The following is a 21,324-nucleotide window of genomic DNA, read 5'->3' on the forward strand; positions in this document are numbered from 1 at the left end:
GTGCAGAGAAGGGTGACAAAAATGATAAAGGGAATGGGACGACTTCGAAACTAACTACCTGTTCCTCTGATCCTATTCCCACCCATCTACTTTTAACACTATCTCTCCTACTGTCATCCCTTTTATCTGTCATATCCTCAATCTTTCACTGTCCACTGCAACTGTTCCTGATACCTTCAAACATGCCATAGTCACACCACTCCTTAAAAAAACTTCATTGGACCCTACCTTCCTTCCAACTATCACCCCATCTCCCTCCTCCCTTTCCTATCCAAGATACCTGAACGTGCTGTTCACTGCCGTTGCCTTGACTTTCTTTCATCTCAAGCTATTCTTGATCCACTTCAATCTGGCTTTCACCCCCTTTATTCAACTGAAACAGCGCTTGCTAAAGTCTCCAATGATCTGTTCCTGGCCAGATCCAAAGGTCTCTAGTCTATCCTCATCCTTCTTGATCTATCTGCTGCTTTTGACACTGTTGATCACAGCCTACTCCTTGATACACTGTCCTCACTTGGATTTCAGGGCTCTGGTCTTTCCTGGTTTTCTTCTTATCTCTCCCAGCGTACATTTAGTGTATACTCTAGTGGATCCTCCTCTACTTCTATCCCACTGTCAGTTGGTGTACCTCAGGGATCTGTCCTGGGACCTCTTCTTTTCTCCATCTATACTTCTTCCCTTGGTACTCTGATCTCATCCCATGGTTTTCAGTATCATCTTTACTCTGATGACTCCCAGATCTATCTCTCCACACCAGAAATCTCAGCCAAAATCCAAGCCAAAGTATCAGCCTGCCTGTCTGACATTGCTGCCTGGATGTCTCAGCACCATCTGAAACTAAACATGACCAAGGCTGAGCTTCTTATATTTCCCCCTAAACCAACCTCTCCTCTTCCCCCATTCTCTATTTCTGTAGATAACACTCTCATCCTTCCTGTCTCATCAACTCGTAACCTTGGGGTCATCTTCAACTCCTCCCTCTCCTTCTCTGCACATATTCAGCAGACTGCTAAAACCTGTCGTTTCTTTCTCTATAATATCACCAACATTCGCCCTTTCCTTTATGAGCACTCTACCAGAACCCTCATCCACACTCTTATCACCTCTTGCTTAGACTATTGCAACTTGCTTCTCACAGGTCTCCCACATAGCCATCTCTCTCCTCTTCAATCTGTTCAAAATTCTACACGACTAATCTTCCGCCAGTGTCATTATGCTCATATTAGCCCTCTCCTCAAGTCACTTCACTGGCTTCCTATCCATTTCCACATACAGTTCAAACTCCTCTTATTGACCTATAAGTGCATTCACTCTGCAGCTCCTCAGTACCTCTCCACTCTCATCTCTCCCTACATTCCTCCCTGGGAACTCCGTTCACTGGGTAAATCTCTCTTATCTGCACCCTTCTTCTCCACCACTAACTCCAGACTCCATTCCTTTTATCTTGCTGCACCATATGCCTGGAATAGACTTCCTGAGCCGGTATGTCAAGCCCCATCTCTGGCCGTCTTCAAATCTAGGCTAAAAGCTGTTGGATTATTTGTAGTAAATAATTAGCAGATTTTAGTACACACAGCTTCAGCTTTAGAAATGTTAATTTCTTTCTTCATCTCTCTCTCATTCACCCCTGAATAATTCACTGCTGAGTCACTTTAAAGTTGAAGTAACAAAACATCTGTTTACTCACAGTTTGTAGTTAGATTATAATCAGACAGGCTTATATTTACATATTACTATACATTTGTATTATCAGCTCCTTCCATGTGCTTAGATGGTAATGGATGCTCACACCACCATAGATCCTCTCAGGTTAGGAGAGATCATGAGCTCCATGTGCTCCATGTGCTCCATGTGCTGCATCTATCTCCCACAGGAAGTTGCATAGCTATGTGACCTCTCTAAGTAATTCACATCAGAGGTCACAGAGTAATCACAGAGAAATAATAGGTGACAGGCAATGCATGTAAAAATACAATACATTCCAACAAACCCCTTCTCATGCATAACTGTCATGCAATTATTTATTCATACAAAGTCCAAGCTTTATACGCAGATTCACAAAATGTTCTCTGGGTAACGGTTTGGTCATGATGTCAGCTGTCATCTCACTGGTGTGACAATAGTGTAGACTGATGACCCCTTCTTTCGCCAACTCTCGCACGTTGTGGTATTTCGTTGCGATGTGCTTGGTGCGTGACTGAACCTTGTCATTCTGTGACAGTCGGATGCAGCTCTGATTATCTTCCATTATCTGGATTGGTCTCTTTTCAGCTATTCCAAAATCCAGCAAAAGTTTTTCAATCCACATCAGTTCTCTGCACGCTTCCGATACGGCCACATATTCAGCTTCTGTAGAAGACAAACTCACAATACTTTGTTTATGACTGGCCCATGAAATTTGTACATTTCCATACATAAACACATATCCACTTGTGGATTTATAATCAGAATGATCCCCTGCCCAATCTGAATCACAGTAACATATTAGTTTTGGATTACTATTGGCTGAAATCTTTAATTTACAATCAATGGTACCCTTTAAATACCTTACCATCCTTTTAACTGCAGTCCAATCTGATTTGGTAGGTGAGCTGACCCTTCTGCTCAAAATTCCTACTGCATTTGCTATATCAGCCCTGTATGTGGTAGCTAGATATAAAAGCTTACCTATGGCTGATCTATATTGGATGTTATCTGGTAAAGGTTCTCTTACTGTTTCATCCTTCAGAAAATCAGTGATCATGGGAGTGCTTACAACTTGGGCATCTTGCATACCTAAACTTTCAATAAGCTCATTTATTTTCTGCTTCTGGCTTAGAAGATAAGAACCATCATTTTGTTTCTCAATTTCTATACCAAGATAGTATGACACATTACCAAGTTCTTTTATCTCAACATTGAGGTTTAAACACTTTACAATGTCCTTGTACTCTTGCTCACTTTTGCTTGCAATGAGCAGATCATCAACAAAAGCTAAAATGTATGCATATTGTCCATTTGTGCACCTAGTGTACAAACATTTATCTGCTTCACCTTGCTTAAATCCTAAATTTGTCAATATTTCATGCAATTTGTCATTCCAACATTTTGCACTTTGCTTTAATCCATAAAGACCTTTGTTTAATTTACACACTAGCTGTCTTTGTTTTGTATTTATGAAACCTGTTGGTTGTTCCATGTACAAGTCTTCAGTTATTTCTCCATGAAGAAACGCTGTTTTCACATCAATGTGGTTGACTTGCATGCCTTTTGAGACTGCAATGCTCAGAAGTGTTCTAATTGTCGTGTGTTTCACTACAGGTGCAAACACTTCATCAAAATCTTCTCCATATTTTTGAAGATATCCCTTTGCCACTAATCTGGCTTTATACCTTTCCACTTTTCCTTGTGCATTCCTTTTTAACTTGAATACCCATTTGCATCCTATAGCTTTCTTGCCAGGAGGTAATTTTGTAAGAATCCAAGTATTATTTTTATCCAATGCATCAATTTCTTCTTGTGCAGCTTTATGCCATTCAGCAGCTTCTTCTGCTGGCATTTTCTCAATCTCATCCCATGTTAAGGGCTCTTGAGCTTCTGCTGACTTTGTTAGGTAAGACAGTCTTGGGGGTGGAACACCTTTGTTTTCCCTGGATGAGCGTCTGACAACAGGTTGGTCTGACCTTTCTGCATCCTCTAAATCTGAGAGTCCTTCTCCAATTGATTCCCCTTCTCCAACTATACTGTCTTCTTCAATGATCCTTTCTGTGTCTGCTTCCTCTGCCTGTTCCTCGTTAGATACAGATGAGTTGCTTTCAGACATCTGCCTTGGTATGGCATTTATATACACTGGCATGTCTATTATGGTTCTAGTTTCATATTCTGGATGATAAGGCTCATCTGGGATAATCCAGCCTTTATCAACCCTTTTGTTTTCATCAAAATATGTAACATGTCTTATGCCAACAATGCCAGTTTTCAGATTCAAAATTCTATATCCTTTGTGTCCTGGAGTATAGCCAACTAAAATGCCCCTTTCTGTTGTGGAATCCAGCTTATGCCTTCTTTGCTTTGGTACATGAGCATATGCTGTACTTCCAAATGTTCTTATGTGTGACAGGTTTGGCTTCCTACCATGCCATGTCTCATGTGGTGTGCGCTCAGCGCCTTTAGTTGGCATTCTGTTTTGTAGGTACACTGCTGTGAGAATGGCTTCCCCCCATAGTCTTTTAGGGAGATTGCTATCTGACAGCATACATCTGGTCATTTCCACAAGTGACCTAAATTTTCTCTCTGCAACAGAATTTTGCTCTGGTGTATAAGCTACTGTTGTGATATGCTGAATGCCTTCTTGTTCTAGAAATGTGCGCATGCTTTGTGAAGTGAACTCACCACCATTGTCGGTCTGAAGAACCTTTGGTTTTCTTTCAAATTTATTGCTCACCATGGCTACGTATTTCTTCAGCATGTCTGTGACTTGACTTTTCTCTTTCAGCAAATAGGCCACACAATATCTAGAGAAATCATCCAAGAATATTAGCACAAATCTGTTATTTCCCAATGATGGGATATTAAACGGTCCACATAAGTCACTGTGTATTAAGTCCAGTACTTTAATTACTCCTATTTCCTGTGTATGCAGGAAATGAGGGTCTCACACCTTTTTGAGTAACACAGTCTATGCATTTCTCCATATTACCAGCATCTGCACTTATCTGAATGCCGGTGGCCAGTTGCTTACTGTAAAGATCCTGGATCACCTTAGAATCACGATGTCCCAGGCGGCGATGCCAGATTTCCAGACTACATTTACCATCATTCTTCCTTACTTGCGCCATATGTGAGGCTTCACCTGAAATATTCAGCTTATAAACATCATTATGCATAAAAGCTTCAGCATACACTTCATCATTTTTAGAGATTGTGCACTTACTGTTTTCAAAATGAATCGCAAATCCCTTCTTATCTAATGTAGATACACTAAGCATATTGCAAACTGCTTGGGGAATATACAAGACATCACTTACAGGAATTTCTTTAACTTCATTAGACACTTTGCATTTTAAGAATCCAATACCTTTGCTTGGATCTTAGCAGTCCCTGCGTTTGCAGTTTTAAGAATACCTTCCTCTGGACACATCTCCTGAAAGAAATCCTTACAATTGGTTAAATGGCATGTGCTCCCTGAATCCAAAATCCAAGTACTTTCATTTGAATTATTATTTACCATAGTCAAAGATTTTTCTGCCATTAGAAAGCCCTTGTGTTTATCTTTGTCCTTCATACATTTCCTGGTTTGAAAATTCTTTAGTTCCATTGGCTTAGGTGAGCTAGAGGGAGTGTTTTGTGTTTCCTTACACCATTTAGATACATGTCCCTCCTTTCCACATGAGTAGCAAATCAGCTTGCCCTTGGGTGGAGTTTTCCCATAGCTCCGCCTTCCTCTGTTCTTTGCCAAGAAATTTGTTTCATTTCTCTCTGACTGACTTTGAGAACACATCTCCTCAGAATCATTTATTATGCATTCCTGCCTTAGTTTTGATGTTGCCTGTTCAAAAGATTGCCCTTCAATGGCCTCATTTACAGACCTAAAAACATCAAACTTCTTTGATAGTGAGGTAAAAAGAAATGCTCTTTTCAATGCATCACACATGGGAATTCCAGAAAGTTCTAGCTTTTGAAATGAAGACATAAGATGCATAATGTGATCATTACATTTACTTTTATCCCTTAATTTGGTTTCATTCAACTCTGCCAACCAAATTGGTTGCTGCTTTGCATATGTAGTTGCATACATAGTTCTCAGTTTATATAAAATGTCCTTTGGTGTATCTTTTCCCTCCACTAATATGGCTTGTTTCTCTGAGAGAGCTTCCAAAAGCATGCACTTCACATAATAGTTTGCATTGTCCCATTCAGCCATATTTTCAGCTGTTCTGTCTTGGTCTAAGCATATATCTAATCTTTTTGCTCGAAGGAAACATATGAATCTTAATTCCCACTGCTGATAATTAAACTCAGTTAATTTAGGCACCTTGAGAGAATAGAACAATGGTGAATTTCTTCCCTCAGCCATTTTCTTAGCCTTCTGTCTGCTGTGTGGGGGGAGAGAGAGACAGACTGAATCTTTCCTTTAAAACTTAAGAGAAAAATGTGGCCTTTTTTTCTGCCTGGTAATATTTCTCTTCTTTTTCAATTCCTGGACCCTGGGCCCATAACCCTTTTGTTGGATTATTTGTAGTAAATAATTAGCAGATTTTAGTACACACAGCTTCAGCTTTAGAAATGTTAATTTCTTTCTTCATCTCTCTCTCATTCACCCCTGAATAATTCACTGCTGAGTCACTTTAAAGTTGAAGTAACAAAACATCTGTTTACTCACAGTTTGTAGTTAGATTATAATCAGACAGGCTTATATTTACATATTACTATACATTTGTATTATCAGCTCCTTCCATGTGCTTAGATGGTAATGGATGCTCACACCACCATAGATCCTCTCAGGTTAGGAGAGATCATGAGCTCCATGTGCTCCATGTGCTCCATGTGCTGCATCTATCTCCCACAGGAAGTTGCATAGCTATGTGACCTCTCTAAGTAATTCACATCAGAGGTCACAGAGTAATCACAGAGAAATAATAGGTGACAGGCAATGCATGTAAAAATACAATACATTCCAACAAAAGCCCACCTTTTTGATGCTGCTTTTAACTCCTAATCCTTATTCAGAACCCTTATTTTATCATCCTCACTTTAATATTCCCTTATCTCTTGTTTGTCCTGGTAGTCTGTCCTAATTAGATTGTAAGCTCTGTCGAGCAGGGACTGTCTCTTCATGTTCAAGTCTAAAGCGCTGCGTACATCTAGTAGCGCTTTAGAAATGATAAGTAGTAGTAGTAGTTCCCTATTACGAAAGGCTAAAGCATCTAGGGCTCTTCAGCTTGGAGAAAAGACGACTGAGGGGAGATATGATAAAAGTATGTAAAATAATGAGTGGAGTGGAACGGGTAGACATGAAGCATCTGTTTACTCTTTCCAAAAATACTAGGACTAAGGAGCATGTGATCAAGCTACAAAGTAGTAAATTTAATACGAATTGGAGAAATTTGTTTTTCACTCAATATGTAATTAAACGCTGGAATTCGTTGCCAGAGAATGTGGTAAATGCGGTTAGCTTAGCGGGGTTTAAAAAAGGTTTGTATGGCTTCCTAAAGGAAAAGTCCATAGACCATTATTAAAATGGACTTGGGGCAAATCCACTGCTTATTTCTAGGATAAGCAACATAAAATGTACTGTACCCTTTGGGGATCTTGCCAGGTACTTGTGACCTGGATTGGCCACTGTTGGAAACAGGATGCTGGGCTTGATGGACCTTCGGTCTGTCCCAGTATTTGTGAGGTCTGCAAATACAGAGTTACAATAATCGATTTTTGTGCCACCATGAAATGAGATGCCTCCTGCATTAGACATATCTTTTTCGTATTGTGGAGGAGTTATCGATTTTGTAATTTTTGCTCTCCATATGTATTTATACTGTATTTTATTATCACCATTAGCTGCGATTTAATACATTTTGTTGTTTCACAATTATTGATCGCTTGAGTGTGACGTGGTTTGGACACCTCTCATATTTTCTCTCCATTGCATTGCACTGTACAGTTCAAATGGCCACTTTCACCTTCTCTGGCAGTTTAAGATTTCTCTTTGGAGAGATCATGTGTATCTTTTCAAACAATCTGTACCAAGACCAAAGAACATTTCTCCAAGGCCCCTGTCAACATGTCAAAAGCCACTTCAGTGCATCTGTATTGCTTTAAGCTGAAATGTTGAGGCATGCATTGCTTGGGAGGAGGAATGAATTTGTACCAGAGGAGAACTGAATTGTGATTTCAAGTGACAGTATGATCTAACTCAATTGTTTTATACGGGACACATTAAGGTAGTAAAACTCTTTAAAAAATTGTTTAATTGCTTCATAACAAGAGAATAAGTGGAATTTAATGAAATGGAATTATAGTCATTCAGACTTATAGTTTATTCAGATTTGTTATACCACCATTAGCTAACTTGCAGATCACAGCAATGCAAAATCTAACAACAGAGCCAAATCAGAAAAGAACTACAGTGCTGACCAGCAAGACACAGTCAAAACAAGAGAAGACAATCAAACAAGGAGAAACGAGGGAAAAAGCAAGGGGGTGAGAGAACAAAGGAAGAGTTGGACTGAGGGACAATATATTGTAGGAACAGTGGTGGCAGAGTGTGATGTCTTACATAGGGTCAAACGCTTGACGAAACAACCGTACTTTTAAAGCGGCTTTAAACTTCTTGAAGATGGGGAACAGCATGAAAGTTCCAAAGAGAAGGTGCTGCAAAGAAAACCCCCCCCGTGCCGAGTAGATTCCAGTTGGGCAAAACGGGGGCTGGGGAGGCATAGACGGTGGTCTTTGATCACGCGAAGGAGGCTGAATGGTGAGACTGGATAAATACATGGGATGTCATACTCTGAGGGCTTTAAAGGCCAGTGTGAGAATCTTAAAAATAATCCATTTGTCAACCGGGATCCAATGACATTTGATAAAGAGTGGGGAGACATGATCATACTTCCGGGCATGATATAACAATTTGACAGCAATGTTTTGAAGAGTCTGCAGTCTCCTGACTGAGAACAATCGAGATAAACTATATTGCAGTAATCTTATTTGGTGATGAGCAAAAAGAGTATAATGGAGTGGAAAGTATCATGGTCAAAGTATCCTCTAACCCAAATGGAGCTGATGAAGAATAAAGAAACCTGTTTTGCATAAACCTGAGATCTGGTGAGAGAAGGTAACTTGAGAGTCTAACATAATTCCAAGATAGCGGAGGGAGTCAACTGGACAGAGAGTGTCCAAAAAGAGTTAAGGGTAGTGAGGAAGGTGAAAGGCCACCAGTAAACTATGTGTATTGAAGCAGTCTGAAATAAGTGTACGGCATTCTTGGAGTGGCCAAATAGATGGTGTGGTGTACATGGGTTAGTGGGGGTAGATTAGGAAGATATCATCAGCATTGTAATGAAAGGAAACCCCGGTGGATTGAATGAGAGTTGCCAAAGGAATAAGAAAGAGATTGAAGAGGAGAAAGGATGTACCCTTGAGAAACCCCACAGCCTAGTGGGTGAAGAAGTGGAAGAGGAAGTTGAGGTCTTGACCTGAAAAGAGCAATTGGCCAGGATTGAACAGAACCAATCATGGCTCCTTGCTAGTGAGATCTATAAACTAAGAAAGCTGAAACGTGAACACAAAGACCATGACAGCCAGGGCTGGCATAAGAGTATTATGTACTGTGTCCTAGGTGACCCTTCAAGCTTCTGCCTCTGAATTAACTGTTGGGGCCCCTAGTCCCCGCTCTGAAATTTTAACAAACTCAACAGTCATGATCACCTCAGCAGTACCCTTCTCAAACCAATCCTCTAAAAATGCATACTTGGAAACCATGCTGTAATTCTTTTTGGAGGTTGCCAGGCCATATAGCACATTGCTTACTCAGGGTCACTTTGGACATGCGGATGTGTTGAAACATAAAGGGACCTTTTAACGGGCTGAGAAAAGAATTGGCCTTAGCATGTCCTTACGTGGGTCTTTCCCACATGCTTTGCACCATGGCCATAAAAAGGGCAATTTTTTCAATATATGGCTACACCACTGTCCCTGCTATGCTGAGGAGTCCTCCAACTGCATTGCTGCCAGTGGGGGGCGGTGTTTCAATATTGTGTTTTCAAGGGCTAGAGACAGACTGAGCTTGTCTGTCCCTCACTATTGATGTGTCCATGAAACAGCACCACCCACTGGTGGAAGACTCCGGCTCAGTTTAAAAGCAGTGTTTCCCAAGTCCGTCCTGGATTACCCCTCCCCCTTGTGCCAGTCAGGTTTTCAGGATATCCACAATGAATATGCATGACTGATTTGCATACTCTGTTTTCATTGTATGCAAATCTCTTTCATGCATAATCATTGTGGATAACCTGACTGGCAAAGGAACACTTCAGGACCAACTTGGGAAAACTGGCTTGGAGGTAACCGTGCTGTGCTTGGTAAGATCACACACCTGTGCTCTGGACTGATATTTAACAGTGGTATAGTAAGTTTGTTTGCTAGTTAGTGTTATCAGAATTATTTGTGCCCTCTCTTCCCTGTTAGTGGTGAACCTCAAGGTTGTCATAATTCACCTCGTACTGATATGTGCTAAAACATTGCAGTGTTATGTGGTACAATCAAATCCCTTAATCTGCATTGAATGAAAACTTTGGTTATTCTGCTTCCTTTTAGTTATTTTTTGCATGTCTACTGATGGCCAACTTTAGACATTACCTAAAGGTCATTGGTTGTGTACTCTGGATCTCAATGGCGGTAGCATTAGCACACAGCCATTTAAAAAAATTACCGTGGGAGCACTTCCTCCCAGCTGTCACCTGCCACAGGCGGTAAGGGCTCCTACATCAACTGTGCGCTAACCAGTTAGCATGCGGGAATGTAGATGTGGTAAGTGGTTAGTACCAGGGCGTAGCCAGACTTTGCCAGGAAGGGGGTAAAGAGCCCGAGGTGAGGGGGCACATTTTAGCCCCCCCCCCAGCACCGCCGAACCCCCCCCCCCCCGCCGTCGCCACCCTCTCAAACCCCCTTCCGGCCACCAACCCTCTCCCACTGCATACCTTTGCTGGGGGGGGAACCCAACCCCCACAAGCCGAAGTCCTCTTCTCAGCCGTACGGCGTTGCCGAATGATCTGATCAAGTTTGAATCTGTTTCTGTGCATGCGTCTGACGTCCTACACGACGTCAGACGCACGCACAGAAACTTGATCAGATCATTCAGCAAGCAATGCCACGCGGCCGAGAGAACTTCGGCGGGCAGGGGTTCGGGTCCCCTGCAAGCAAAGGTATGCGACGGCAGCGGGGAAGGGTTGGTGGCAAGAAGGGGGGTTGAGAGGGTCGCGGCAGGGGGGTCCAGGGCCAAATCTATGGGGGGGCCCGTGCCCCCGTTGCCCCATGATAGCTACGCCCCTCGTTAGTACAGGAATGTCTACACTCCTCAAAAAAAAATGTTTAAAAAAAAAGTAGAAACAGAAAAACATGATGGCAGATAAATGCACCTTCCAGTCTGTCCATCCTCAGTAGCCACTAACTCATCCTTTTCCTACGGGATCCCACGTGCTTTCTTAAATTCTGACATAGTCTTATCTCCACGACCTCCACTGGGAGGCCATTCCATGTGTCCACCACCCTTTCCGTGTAAGAGTATTTTCTTAGGTTACTCCTGAGCCTGTTTCCTCTTAACTTCATCGTATGCCCTCTCGTTCCAGAGTTTTCCTTCATTTGAAAAAGGCTCTCGTCCTGTACATTAACACCACTGAGATATTTCAACATCTCTATCATATCTCTTCTCTCCTGCCAGTGCATACATGTTGAGGTCCATTAGCCTATCCCTATATGTTTTACATTCAAGACCACTTACCAACTCTGGACCGACTCCATCCTGTTTATATCTGTCTCTAGGTGCGGTTTCCAGAATTGCACACAGTACTCTAAATGGGGCCTCACCAGCGTCTTAGACAAGGGCACTTTCACCTCTCTTTTCCTGTGCTTAGCACACACACATGCCATTACGCTCCTTTATGAAGCATTACAGCAGGGGCGTAGCCAGACCTTGGCAGGAGGGGGGCTCCAGAGCCTGAGGTGAGGGGGCACATTTTAGCCCCCCCCTCTGGCGCCGCCGACCCCCCCCCCCCCCTTCCCCGCCACTTTTGACCTCCCCCCTTCCGCCACCAGGTACCTTTGCTGGTGGGGGTCCCTAACCCCCAACAGCAGAAGTCCTCTTTAGCGCCAGTCTCCAGTGCATTCGCAGGCTGGCAGGGGTCCAAAAGTACCTGGCAGCGGCAGGTCAATGGTGGCGAGAGGGGGCCAGGGCTAAATCTGTGGGGGCCCATGCCCCTGTGGCCCCACCTAGCTACGCCCCTGCATTACAGACACATTAGGATGCAACATTTGGAACCAAGGTGTTGGCATCTGGGTTTCTAATGTCCCACCCTCACTGATTATTGCTTTGTTATTTCCCACTCATTAGGACTGGTCTGGAGAAATGATTAGCAAGTAGGATCTAAATCTTGCTTTATTTTCTTTCCTTTAGTCTCTTCAGACCAATCCAAACCCACCCTGCTAAAATGTCTGTGTCTATCCTTAGATGATTGGTGATTTGTCCAAATGAAGAAGAATTCCTCTCTTGGTGGTTCCCGGCTACTGGGAGGTCACTTGATTCTGGGATTAAAAAATAATAAGGCAGAAAGAAGATGAGTAAACATAGGGGAAAGTTAAATGAGAATTAAAAATATTCTTGTTTATTCTTCTCCTGGGTTTTCTTGGGATTTTGTTTGACTTCTACCATCTTGCCTGATCACTACTGGCTGGTTCAGGGCTATGCAGTAGCCTTAACAATATCCCCACTCAGCGGATCAAACCAAGGAATCTTCCCAGATTCAGATTAACTCCAACTAATGCCCTAACCACAGCCTAACAATGGCACCCCTCGGCCCTTCCATTACTTAACTGACAAGACATTAAGACTCAATACGTGATCAATATAATGATTAGAAAAATACTGAAATTCATGTTGGATAATGGGTGTGGCAGACAGCAGTGAAAGAGTTAAGGGCATGATGGGGGGGGGGGGGGGAAAGACTCTGTGGTTCCCCACACACATGCTTATTTTGCTTAATTGTTAAACCAGGGCTGGTTGTCCACATAGACACGCACAGCGCTCGCCAACACCAGTGGTCCTCTCCAACAGTACAATCAAGCCAGCCGTTCAGACACATTCAGAACAATTTATATAATTAGTCTTCTCCTCCCACCCGTTTCCACTCCTTGTCTTATCCTCAACCCAAAGCCACCCCCTAATCTTTCTCCTCCCCCTCCTCTTACTCTCTCACCACAGCTCTTCTGCACCATACATTGTCCCCTACCCAATCCCCTCTAAACCACAGGATTCCAGCTCTGTGAGTACTAAACACCCCCACGACTGAGCAAGGTTCTGCAGAGCCTCCAAGGAAGTGGAGGTGTTCTTGATGGTTGTAATTATGTCTACAGTTCAATTGTAATTGTTTATTTCCCTCACTAATTGGGAACTGCTTTGATGTAAACTATAATTTGTCTTGTGTTGGCACCCATGTCCAGTCTCTCATCCCCTCTTCATAGGCGGTGGAAGTTTACTGCTAGCTGAACCCTGGGGCAGCATTTATTATTCGGGCACCAGTTCCCTCCTCCTCCTCCTCCTCCTCCCCCCCCCCCCGGCACCTTCTGGTACCTGAACACCTGCTCCTTTTCACAGCCTTGCGAGAACAACACAGGAGTTCAGGAACTGCACTAGCCAAAGTCGCTGAGAGCCACACAGTGCTGGACGAAAACACAAGAGCTGTTCTGGAGGAGAAATGTGCAAAGGGGGGGGGGGGGGGGGCGGAGAGAATCAGGGCAGCACCGCTGGCTCCCAGGTCTTGAACAACAGGGCTTTGCTGATGTAAGCAGATGTTGCTGCTTGGTGCATCTGCCTCAAGGAACACAAATAGGAACACATTTTGCAACAGGATGAAGGAAGCGATCAGGGTTGACTAGGTTTTCGGTTGGTTTTTTGTTTTCCATCTCTTAATTCTTGTGCTAATTCTGCCCCCCAGTGGTTACAAGACAAAAGTGATCCAAAAAGCTGGATAAAACGCCTTAATAGATGCATCTTAAGTGTGGAGGCAGGCCGCACAGCGGAGGAAGAAACAATACAAGAATTAAAAAAAATAACTATAGGGCAGATCAGGTGAAGAACCTCAGAAAAACAAAAACACAAATAGGATCATAAGCGAAATGATTTTCAGAAGTCTGTATTCACGAGGAGATACCTAATCTAAAAGTCAAGTGATCGATCCAGACAGGATACATCTAAGGACATTAAAAAGAACTTAAGGACGTTCTGGTGCAATTGCTGTCTGGCCTTTCCAACCGCATCTTTAGAGTAGACAGCAAGCCCAGAGGACTGGCGCTGAGAGGTTGTTAAGGAGAAGAAGGGGGGGGGGGGGGGGGGGGGGGGGGGAACGACTACAGGCCAATTAGTCTGAACTCTGTGCTAAGTAAATTAATGAAAATACTTTTAAAGTTTCTGGAATCCAATGGATTGCAAAATACCAGACAGTACAGTTTTACTAAAGGTAGGTCTTGTCAGATTATCAGTTTCTTTGACTGGGTGCCAAGACAGTTGGATCACAACGCTAGATGTAATGAACGCTGCATTACAGCAAAACCTTCGGCACGGTTCCACATGGGTAACTTATAAACCAACTGGTGTGGACCCTAAAAGAAAAGGGGGCCAAAAAAGGAGTTGTCTGTCTGTCTGAGGATAGGGACATTGCCAGTGGTGTCCCCAATGATCAGTACTTGGACTGGTTCTTTTAAACATTTTTGTAAGTGATATTGCGAAAGGGCCTCTGTGCTGAAGATACCAAAATTTGGAAAACGTGAGGACACCCTGCGAGGAAAACACGAGGAGGGATCTAGTGAAGGGTCTAGCATTTGGCCACTATGATTTAATGCTAAAAAAACAAAAACGCAAGAGAACCATGGTACGATGTAAGAGGTGAAGTACTTACTTCTGTGAATGAAAGAATGGGACCTTGGGGAATGACCTTATTTATTTGTTGCATTTGTACCCCACATTTTCCCACCTCTTTGCAGGCTCAATGTGGCTTACATAGTACCGTGAGGCGTTAGCCACCTCCGGTGATGAAACAAATACAGAGTGATGTTGTTACAGAACGTTAGAGAATCAAGAGAAGAGTGATATATTGTTCATTGCAGGTTATGGCTTCGTTGTGTTGCTGAGTTAGGTTACTTAAGTTGGATCAGTAGTGATTCCTTTTCAAACAGATTGGTCTTTAGTGATTTCCGGAAATTGTGATGATCCTGCATTGTCTTTGTGGCTTTCGGTAATGCGTTCCATAGTTGCGTGCTTATATAAGAGAAGCTGGATCCGTAAATTGATTTGTACTTGAGTCCCTTGCCGCTACGGTAGTGAACATTTAGGTATGTTCGTGATGTTCTAATTGTGTTTCTGGTTGGTAGGTCTATGAGATCAGCCATATAAATCGGGGCATCGCCACAGCTAATCTTGTGATAAAAAGGCCATGATAAAAGCAGTGGCGTAGCAAGGAGGGCTGCTACCCGGGGCGGTTCGCCGTTGCACCCCCCCTCGGCGCATCAACACCCCCCCCGACCCAGTGCCTACCCTCCTCAGCTCCCTCCAACCAGCTCTCGCACCCTACCTTTAAAGAAATTTCGGAACCCGTGGAGAGGCGAGGCGCAGCGCCTGCATGTAAAAGAAGCGTGGATCCTCATCGGGCCTTCCCTCACGCTGTCTGTCCTGCCCTTGCGGAAATAGGAAGTTGCATCAGCGGAGGGCGGGACAGACAGCGTGAGAGAAGGCCCAATGAGGATCCACGCTTCTTTTACATGCAGGCACGAGGCGCTGCGCCTCACCTCTCCACGGTTTCCAAAATGTCTTTAAAGATAGGGTGCGGGAGCTGGTTGGAGCTGAGCGGGGTAGGCACTGGTCGGGGGGGGGGGAGTGTTGATGCACCGAGGGGGGGCTGTCATCGTGCTGCACCCGGAGGGGGGAGCTGGTAGGGCGCATCCCCCCCCGAGCTGACACCCTGGGCGGACCGCCCCTCCCTTGCTATGCCACTGGATAAAAGTCAGGATGCTTATGTGTATAGGGAGAGGAATGGCCAGGAAGAAAAAAGGAAGTAATTGTGCCCCTTTATAAGGATGGAGTCGGTCCAGAACGCAGTTAACTAGATGGGTCAGTGGTCTTTGTCATAAAGCAGATGGAGACAGACTTACTACACCTACTACAAATCATTTCTATAGCGCTACCAGTTGTACGCAACGCTACACAATTAAAAGATTTAAGTATGCACACTTTGGAAGTGGGGGAGATATGACAGAGACATTTAAATACCTCCATGGCATAAATGAACAGGAGAGAAGTCCCGTTCAGTTGAAAGGAAGCTCTGGGACGAGGGGGCATAGGATGAAAGTGAAAAGGGACAGACTCAGGAGTACCCTAAGGAAATACTTTTTCGACAAAAAGGGCGGTGAATTTGTTCCACAGCTTCCCAGTGGAGGTGGCAGAGATGAAGACTATCTGAATTTGAGAAAGAATGGGACAGGCATAAAGGAAGGTGCAAGGGAGAGGCCATATGGATTTTAACTGCTGTTATGTTCTACGGTTTCTATGGCAAAACAGCGAAAGAGGAAAAAGGCTTGAACAGGTTTCTGGAGGACAATCTCCATTAGTATTTATTAGGCAAGCAGACACGGGCATCCCTGCCTCCTATTGGAACTGAGCTAAAGGAAGGGATCTCTCCATTTCAATGGGAAAGGTACGTCCGGGTGATCTGAATTGGCTACTGGGCAAAATGCTGGACTCGATGGACCAATGGCATGACTTAGGTAGTTCTGGTTCTCCACCATCTAGAAAGCAGCCTCTAGAGGAGGTTCTTAGCCCAATCCTCACGAATATTCTTTGGGGTATCTTCAAAACCTGACTGGTAGGGGCATTGGCCTATAGCAGTGGCAAACACAGGAAACTAGGTAGACTAGATAAACCCCTACAATCCCCCATCTGCCCTCCTATTTCCATTTCTTTTTGTCTTCAGCTGGTTTTCTGATCAGAGAAGCCTGAATTCAGGGTCCTTCTGTGTAGCATCTGGACCACATCTCATCTCTGCAGGACAACCTTCTTCACCCTCCAGCCTGGAAGCATTTCAAACAGGATTCAATTATAGGCCAGCTGTTAGTAGCCCCTGCCTAACGGGGGTCACCATTTCAGCCTTAAAACAAGGACCAGGGGCCTTTGAGGGGATGCAGATCCCATTAAAAATTAGAACTAGAAATGCAACGCTTTGAAAAATGCAGGAAGAGACAATTAAAGAGACCAAGGCAACAAGAGACAATGAGAAAGGAGTAAAGAAAAAAAAATTAAACAGTACACTTTCAACAATTTTCATTTAATCATTTTCTGTCTTTCCTACATGATTCCCCCCCCCCCCCCCATAACTACACAAAATTCTTTTCGCATAGACGTCACTGCTATGCAATATTGCGACATAAAATATTCCCATCATGCAGAACTCGTTAAGTTCATTTCTTGTCATTCTGTGACTAATTCACTAATTGAAAACAGCTGTACATTTATCTGAGCCACACTGTGTGAGTCTGTGAAAACCCAATATTTCAAAACAGAAGAACCCCAGAGAGGGGGGAATAATTCCTTTGTGATTTTACGGTCAACATTTAGACATGCCTGTAGGGGGTTGTTACAGATTCTCTCTGCCAACATAAGCTAAAGGATGCACACAGACCTTGGCTAGCATCAGCTCATCCTCTCTGCATGGAGTGGGCCGCTGTCCACGCTCCCTGCGCCATACCTGTGGAGATTTCCAGACACAGCAAGTTCGCTGGATGTTTAGCTTACAACAGGGCCAAAAAGGTTTTCCATTTTACAGGCAGTTTGTGAGAAAGACCAAGGAGTGAACAGTCACCTTTCAGCAAGGACGGAGAACGCCAACACGAAAAAGGTGCTTCTATGGCTCAGCACGGCAGTGTCCTCTGCGATCAGCTGCTGCGTAGCCGCTTCTTTTTCCCCATCTTTGGGGCGCATGTCAAAAGTTATCCCTTATGAAAATGGTACTTTGAGGCCCTCTTGGGCATAGCTGAGGCTTTATTGCCTAGGCCACTGGCCCACCAGTCCCGGAAGCGATACAGTATTAGAAATGCCAGTCAGAATTCACCTCGACTGAGCAGTCGTCCTTTCCTGAAGGGTTCAATGGAACTCCAACTCTGCTCAGACAATGGAGGCTTTGCCATTATCTAGTGTTACCAGAAAACGCAATGTCTATCTTGATCCACATAGAAAGAGATAAAGGTGCAAAGTAAACTGCGACTGAGAAGAAGGATCTTGGGATAAGATTCTAATTCCTCAAATGTCTCTTTTCCCCAGCGTTAGGGGTGGGTGAAGCTATTGTGAAGCAGCGATTCCTTTTCCTCAGGGTCGTCACCGCCAGCTTTATATCTATTTTTCCGGTATAGAAAGAACTGGATTGATATCTGAGGGGGGGGGGGGGGGGGGGGTTGGGAGTTAAGGATAAAATGTTAAAGGTCAGGTTTCTAACGGCAGACAGGCACATTAGCAATCTAGGAGAGAAAGCAGACTGGAAACTTCTTCTTCCACCCTGGCAACTATTGTCACAGGCATGAAACATCTTTTTAGTTGCAGCACCCACACAGCATCACAGATTAGGCAGGATTCGCACTTATCCCTTTTCCTGGTCAGCAGGGGCGTAGCCAGACTCTGGCGAGAGGGGGGTCCAGAGCCTGAGGTGAGGGGCACATTTTAGCCCCCCCTGACGCCATCCCCTCCCCCATCCCATTCGACCCCTCCTCCCGCCGCCGCTAACCCTTTCCCGCCACCGCCAGGTACCTTTGCTGGCGGGGGTCCCCAACCCCCACCAGCCGAAGTCCCCTTCAGCGCCGGTCTCAGAGTCCGGCGCGTTGCTGATCTGGATTCTGTTTCTGTGAGTCCTGACGTGCTGCGTGCACAGAAACAGAATCCAGACCGGCACTGAAGAGGGCTTCAGCTGGCGGGGGTTGGGGACCCCCGCCAGCAAAGGTACCTGACGGTGGGGGGGGGGGGGGTGAAAGCAGGGGGGCAACGGCTAAATCTGCGGGGGCCCATGCCCCCGTTGCCCCACCTAGCTACGCCACTGCTGGTCAGGACTTGAACTTGCAATCCTCAGGCTCCAAGGCAGTACCTTAGCACCTCAAACTAAGCTAACAGGATATCTTTAGATACTTAAGTGCGGTTTTTTTCCTTTCTGCCCCTATTACACACACCGCCTTCTCGACCACTGCCCAGCTCTAGTTGGGTCAAACAGCAACTGTTAGCACCAGTAGAGGCACGGAGACAGACAACTTAAGTCCCCTCCCCAAGGAATTTACAGTCTATGTGGACACCTGAGGCAACAGGAGAAAGGGACTTGCCTAACATAACAAGCAGCAGTATTTGAGCTCTTGCTTCCCTGCTAACCACCAAGTTATTCCACTTCCAGTATGAAAATGTTGATGCCAGTTAGGTATACAGTGCCCTGCCCCAGTTCAAAAGCTACACGTGTGATAAAAGTTTAAAACAGTATCAGTGCTAGAGGATTCCCTACTGAACACTAACATTTAGGTAAGTTACCCTGTACAGGGCTGAGCATCCACGAGAAGGCCTACGACTGTGCAGCATGGTTTCTTTATGACTCAACTGCGAAGGAACCGCCATGAGCCCTACACTCATGGCTCACTTCTGCTCTTCATCGGTTCCAATAAACTTCAGTCAAAATGACTTAAATTATGTATTTTTCTACTTTTAATTTTTCAAAGCTGTAAAAAAATTATTCTTCAATAATTAGTACACTTATTTATTTCAGACCATCTACCCACATGGGCCACGTTTCACATACAGCTTCAGGGTATGGCCCTACAATAAAATCTTAAAATATTGTTGGATGAAAAAAACGTACTTTTAATTAGAGCAAAAAATATATTCAAACCACGTATCCAGGTTACGCTTCATACCTGTGTGTTGATAACTTGCTCTTTTGTTGCCTCTCAGAATAAAAAACTGTAGCATCGGCAGCATTTAAGCAATACTATTTAAATGTCAAGTTAGCGTTAATCAGTTAACTGAAGAAGTCCCTAGGCGGAAGAGGTTGGAGAATTTATTACTAGTTATTCGTGTGGTTACTGTTATCAGTTCTGGGTGTATCGGAAGGAGGGAGGGGGCGGAGGGAAGAGAAAGTTCTATAATGTAATTATGGATGTTGATATGGAAACACTAGAGGTCTTATGGTATAGAACCTTCTGAGGAGGTCTGATCGGCTCTTTGCTGAATTTGTACTACATTGGTTATTGTGTTACATGAATGTTCCATAATAAGAACCGTTTAAACATAAACCCTGAAGTGGTGGGAGGCGGGGCTGGAGGTTGGGAGGCGGGGATAGTGCTGGGCAGACTTATACGGTCTGAGCCAGAGCCGGTGGTGGGAGGCGGGGATAGTGCTGGGCAGACTTATACGGTCTGAGCCCGAGCCGGTGGTGGGAGGCGGGGATAGTGCTGGGCAGACTTATACGGTCTGAGCCCGAGCCGGTGGTGGGAGACGGGGATAGTGCTGGGCAGACTTATACAGTCTGTGCCAGAGCCGGTGGTGGGAGACAGGGATAGTGCTGGGCAGACTTATACAGTCTGTGCCAGAGCCAGTGGTGGGAGGCAGGACTGGAGGTTGGGAGCCAGGGATAGTGCTGGGCAGACTTATATGGTCTGTGCCCTGAAGAGCATAGGTACAAATCAAAGTAGGGTATACACAAAAAGTAGCACACATGAGTTGTCTTGTTGGGCAGACTGGATGGACCGTGCAGGTCTTTTTCTGCCGTCATCTACTATGTTACTATGTAAGAACCGTTTAAACATAAACCCTGAAGGGGTGGGAGGTGGAGTTAGAGGGGGGGGGGGGAGCAAATGTTAAAACTTTGATGATGAGATTATCACCATGCTTGTACTCAGGTTGTCTCGTTTTCAAATGGTATATACTGAGATTGTTGACTGTTAATTCTGTTATTTCATCAATAAAAATTGATGAAACATAAATGAGTCAAGTTACTGAGCGGGACCTATCGGAATCGAACCTCAATAAATCAGTCAAAAAAAAAAAAGATTGAAATGTTAAATGAGGAGGAAAAGCTAAAATTCAAGGAAGCCCAACCCAGTTCTAGAATAAGGATCGTTTACTAAGATTCGTTAGAGGCACATGTTTTGTACACGCGTTAACCGTGTACACGCCTACAATATCCCTAGAGGCACCTATACGGTTAGCGTCCAACCTAACTGTAGCACATCAAAAACACTAATGCGCCTAAGTAAACGGGGCCCTAAATCCCTTAGAGGGTTACTGAATTTAACATAAAGAGTCGTCTTGGTTCCTTATAATTTAGCAAACAAATGTCATCACCTCCTCCTTGACCCATTTTGATTTCATCAAGAACTCGCCGTCATATCTGTCCAAATGTATTGTTGTTGTTCCCAATGTGATACCAACAGAGATGTTAACACTTCGTTCCTAATACATGATTTGTGCTCATTTAAACAAAATTTGACCACTTGAATAGAAAGACTAACATAAATCAGATTGAAAGGACCGATGACGAGCAGAAGTGAGCTATGAGTGTACTTAGGGTT

General features: G+C 44.2%; 1 protein-coding gene across 1 annotated transcript in view; it reads right to left on the reverse strand.

The window, feature by feature from the left end:
* Positions 1-17,038: 17,038 nt before the first annotated feature.
* The window catches only part of SLC66A1 (solute carrier family 66 member 1), a 39,743-nt gene continuing 35,457 nt past the window's right edge, over positions 17,039-21,324 (reverse strand). The window contains exon 8 of the mRNA XM_030185724.1: positions 17,039-18,156. Coding sequence (XP_030041584.1) covers positions 18,052-18,156 — 105 coding nt within the window. The 3' untranslated portion in view covers positions 17,039-18,051. The remainder of the gene's footprint in view (positions 18,157-21,324) is intronic.

This window comes from Microcaecilia unicolor, chromosome 13 (assembly GCF_901765095.1).
Source record: "Microcaecilia unicolor chromosome 13, aMicUni1.1, whole genome shotgun sequence".
Taxonomy (NCBI): Eukaryota; Metazoa; Chordata; class Amphibia; order Gymnophiona; family Siphonopidae; genus Microcaecilia; species Microcaecilia unicolor.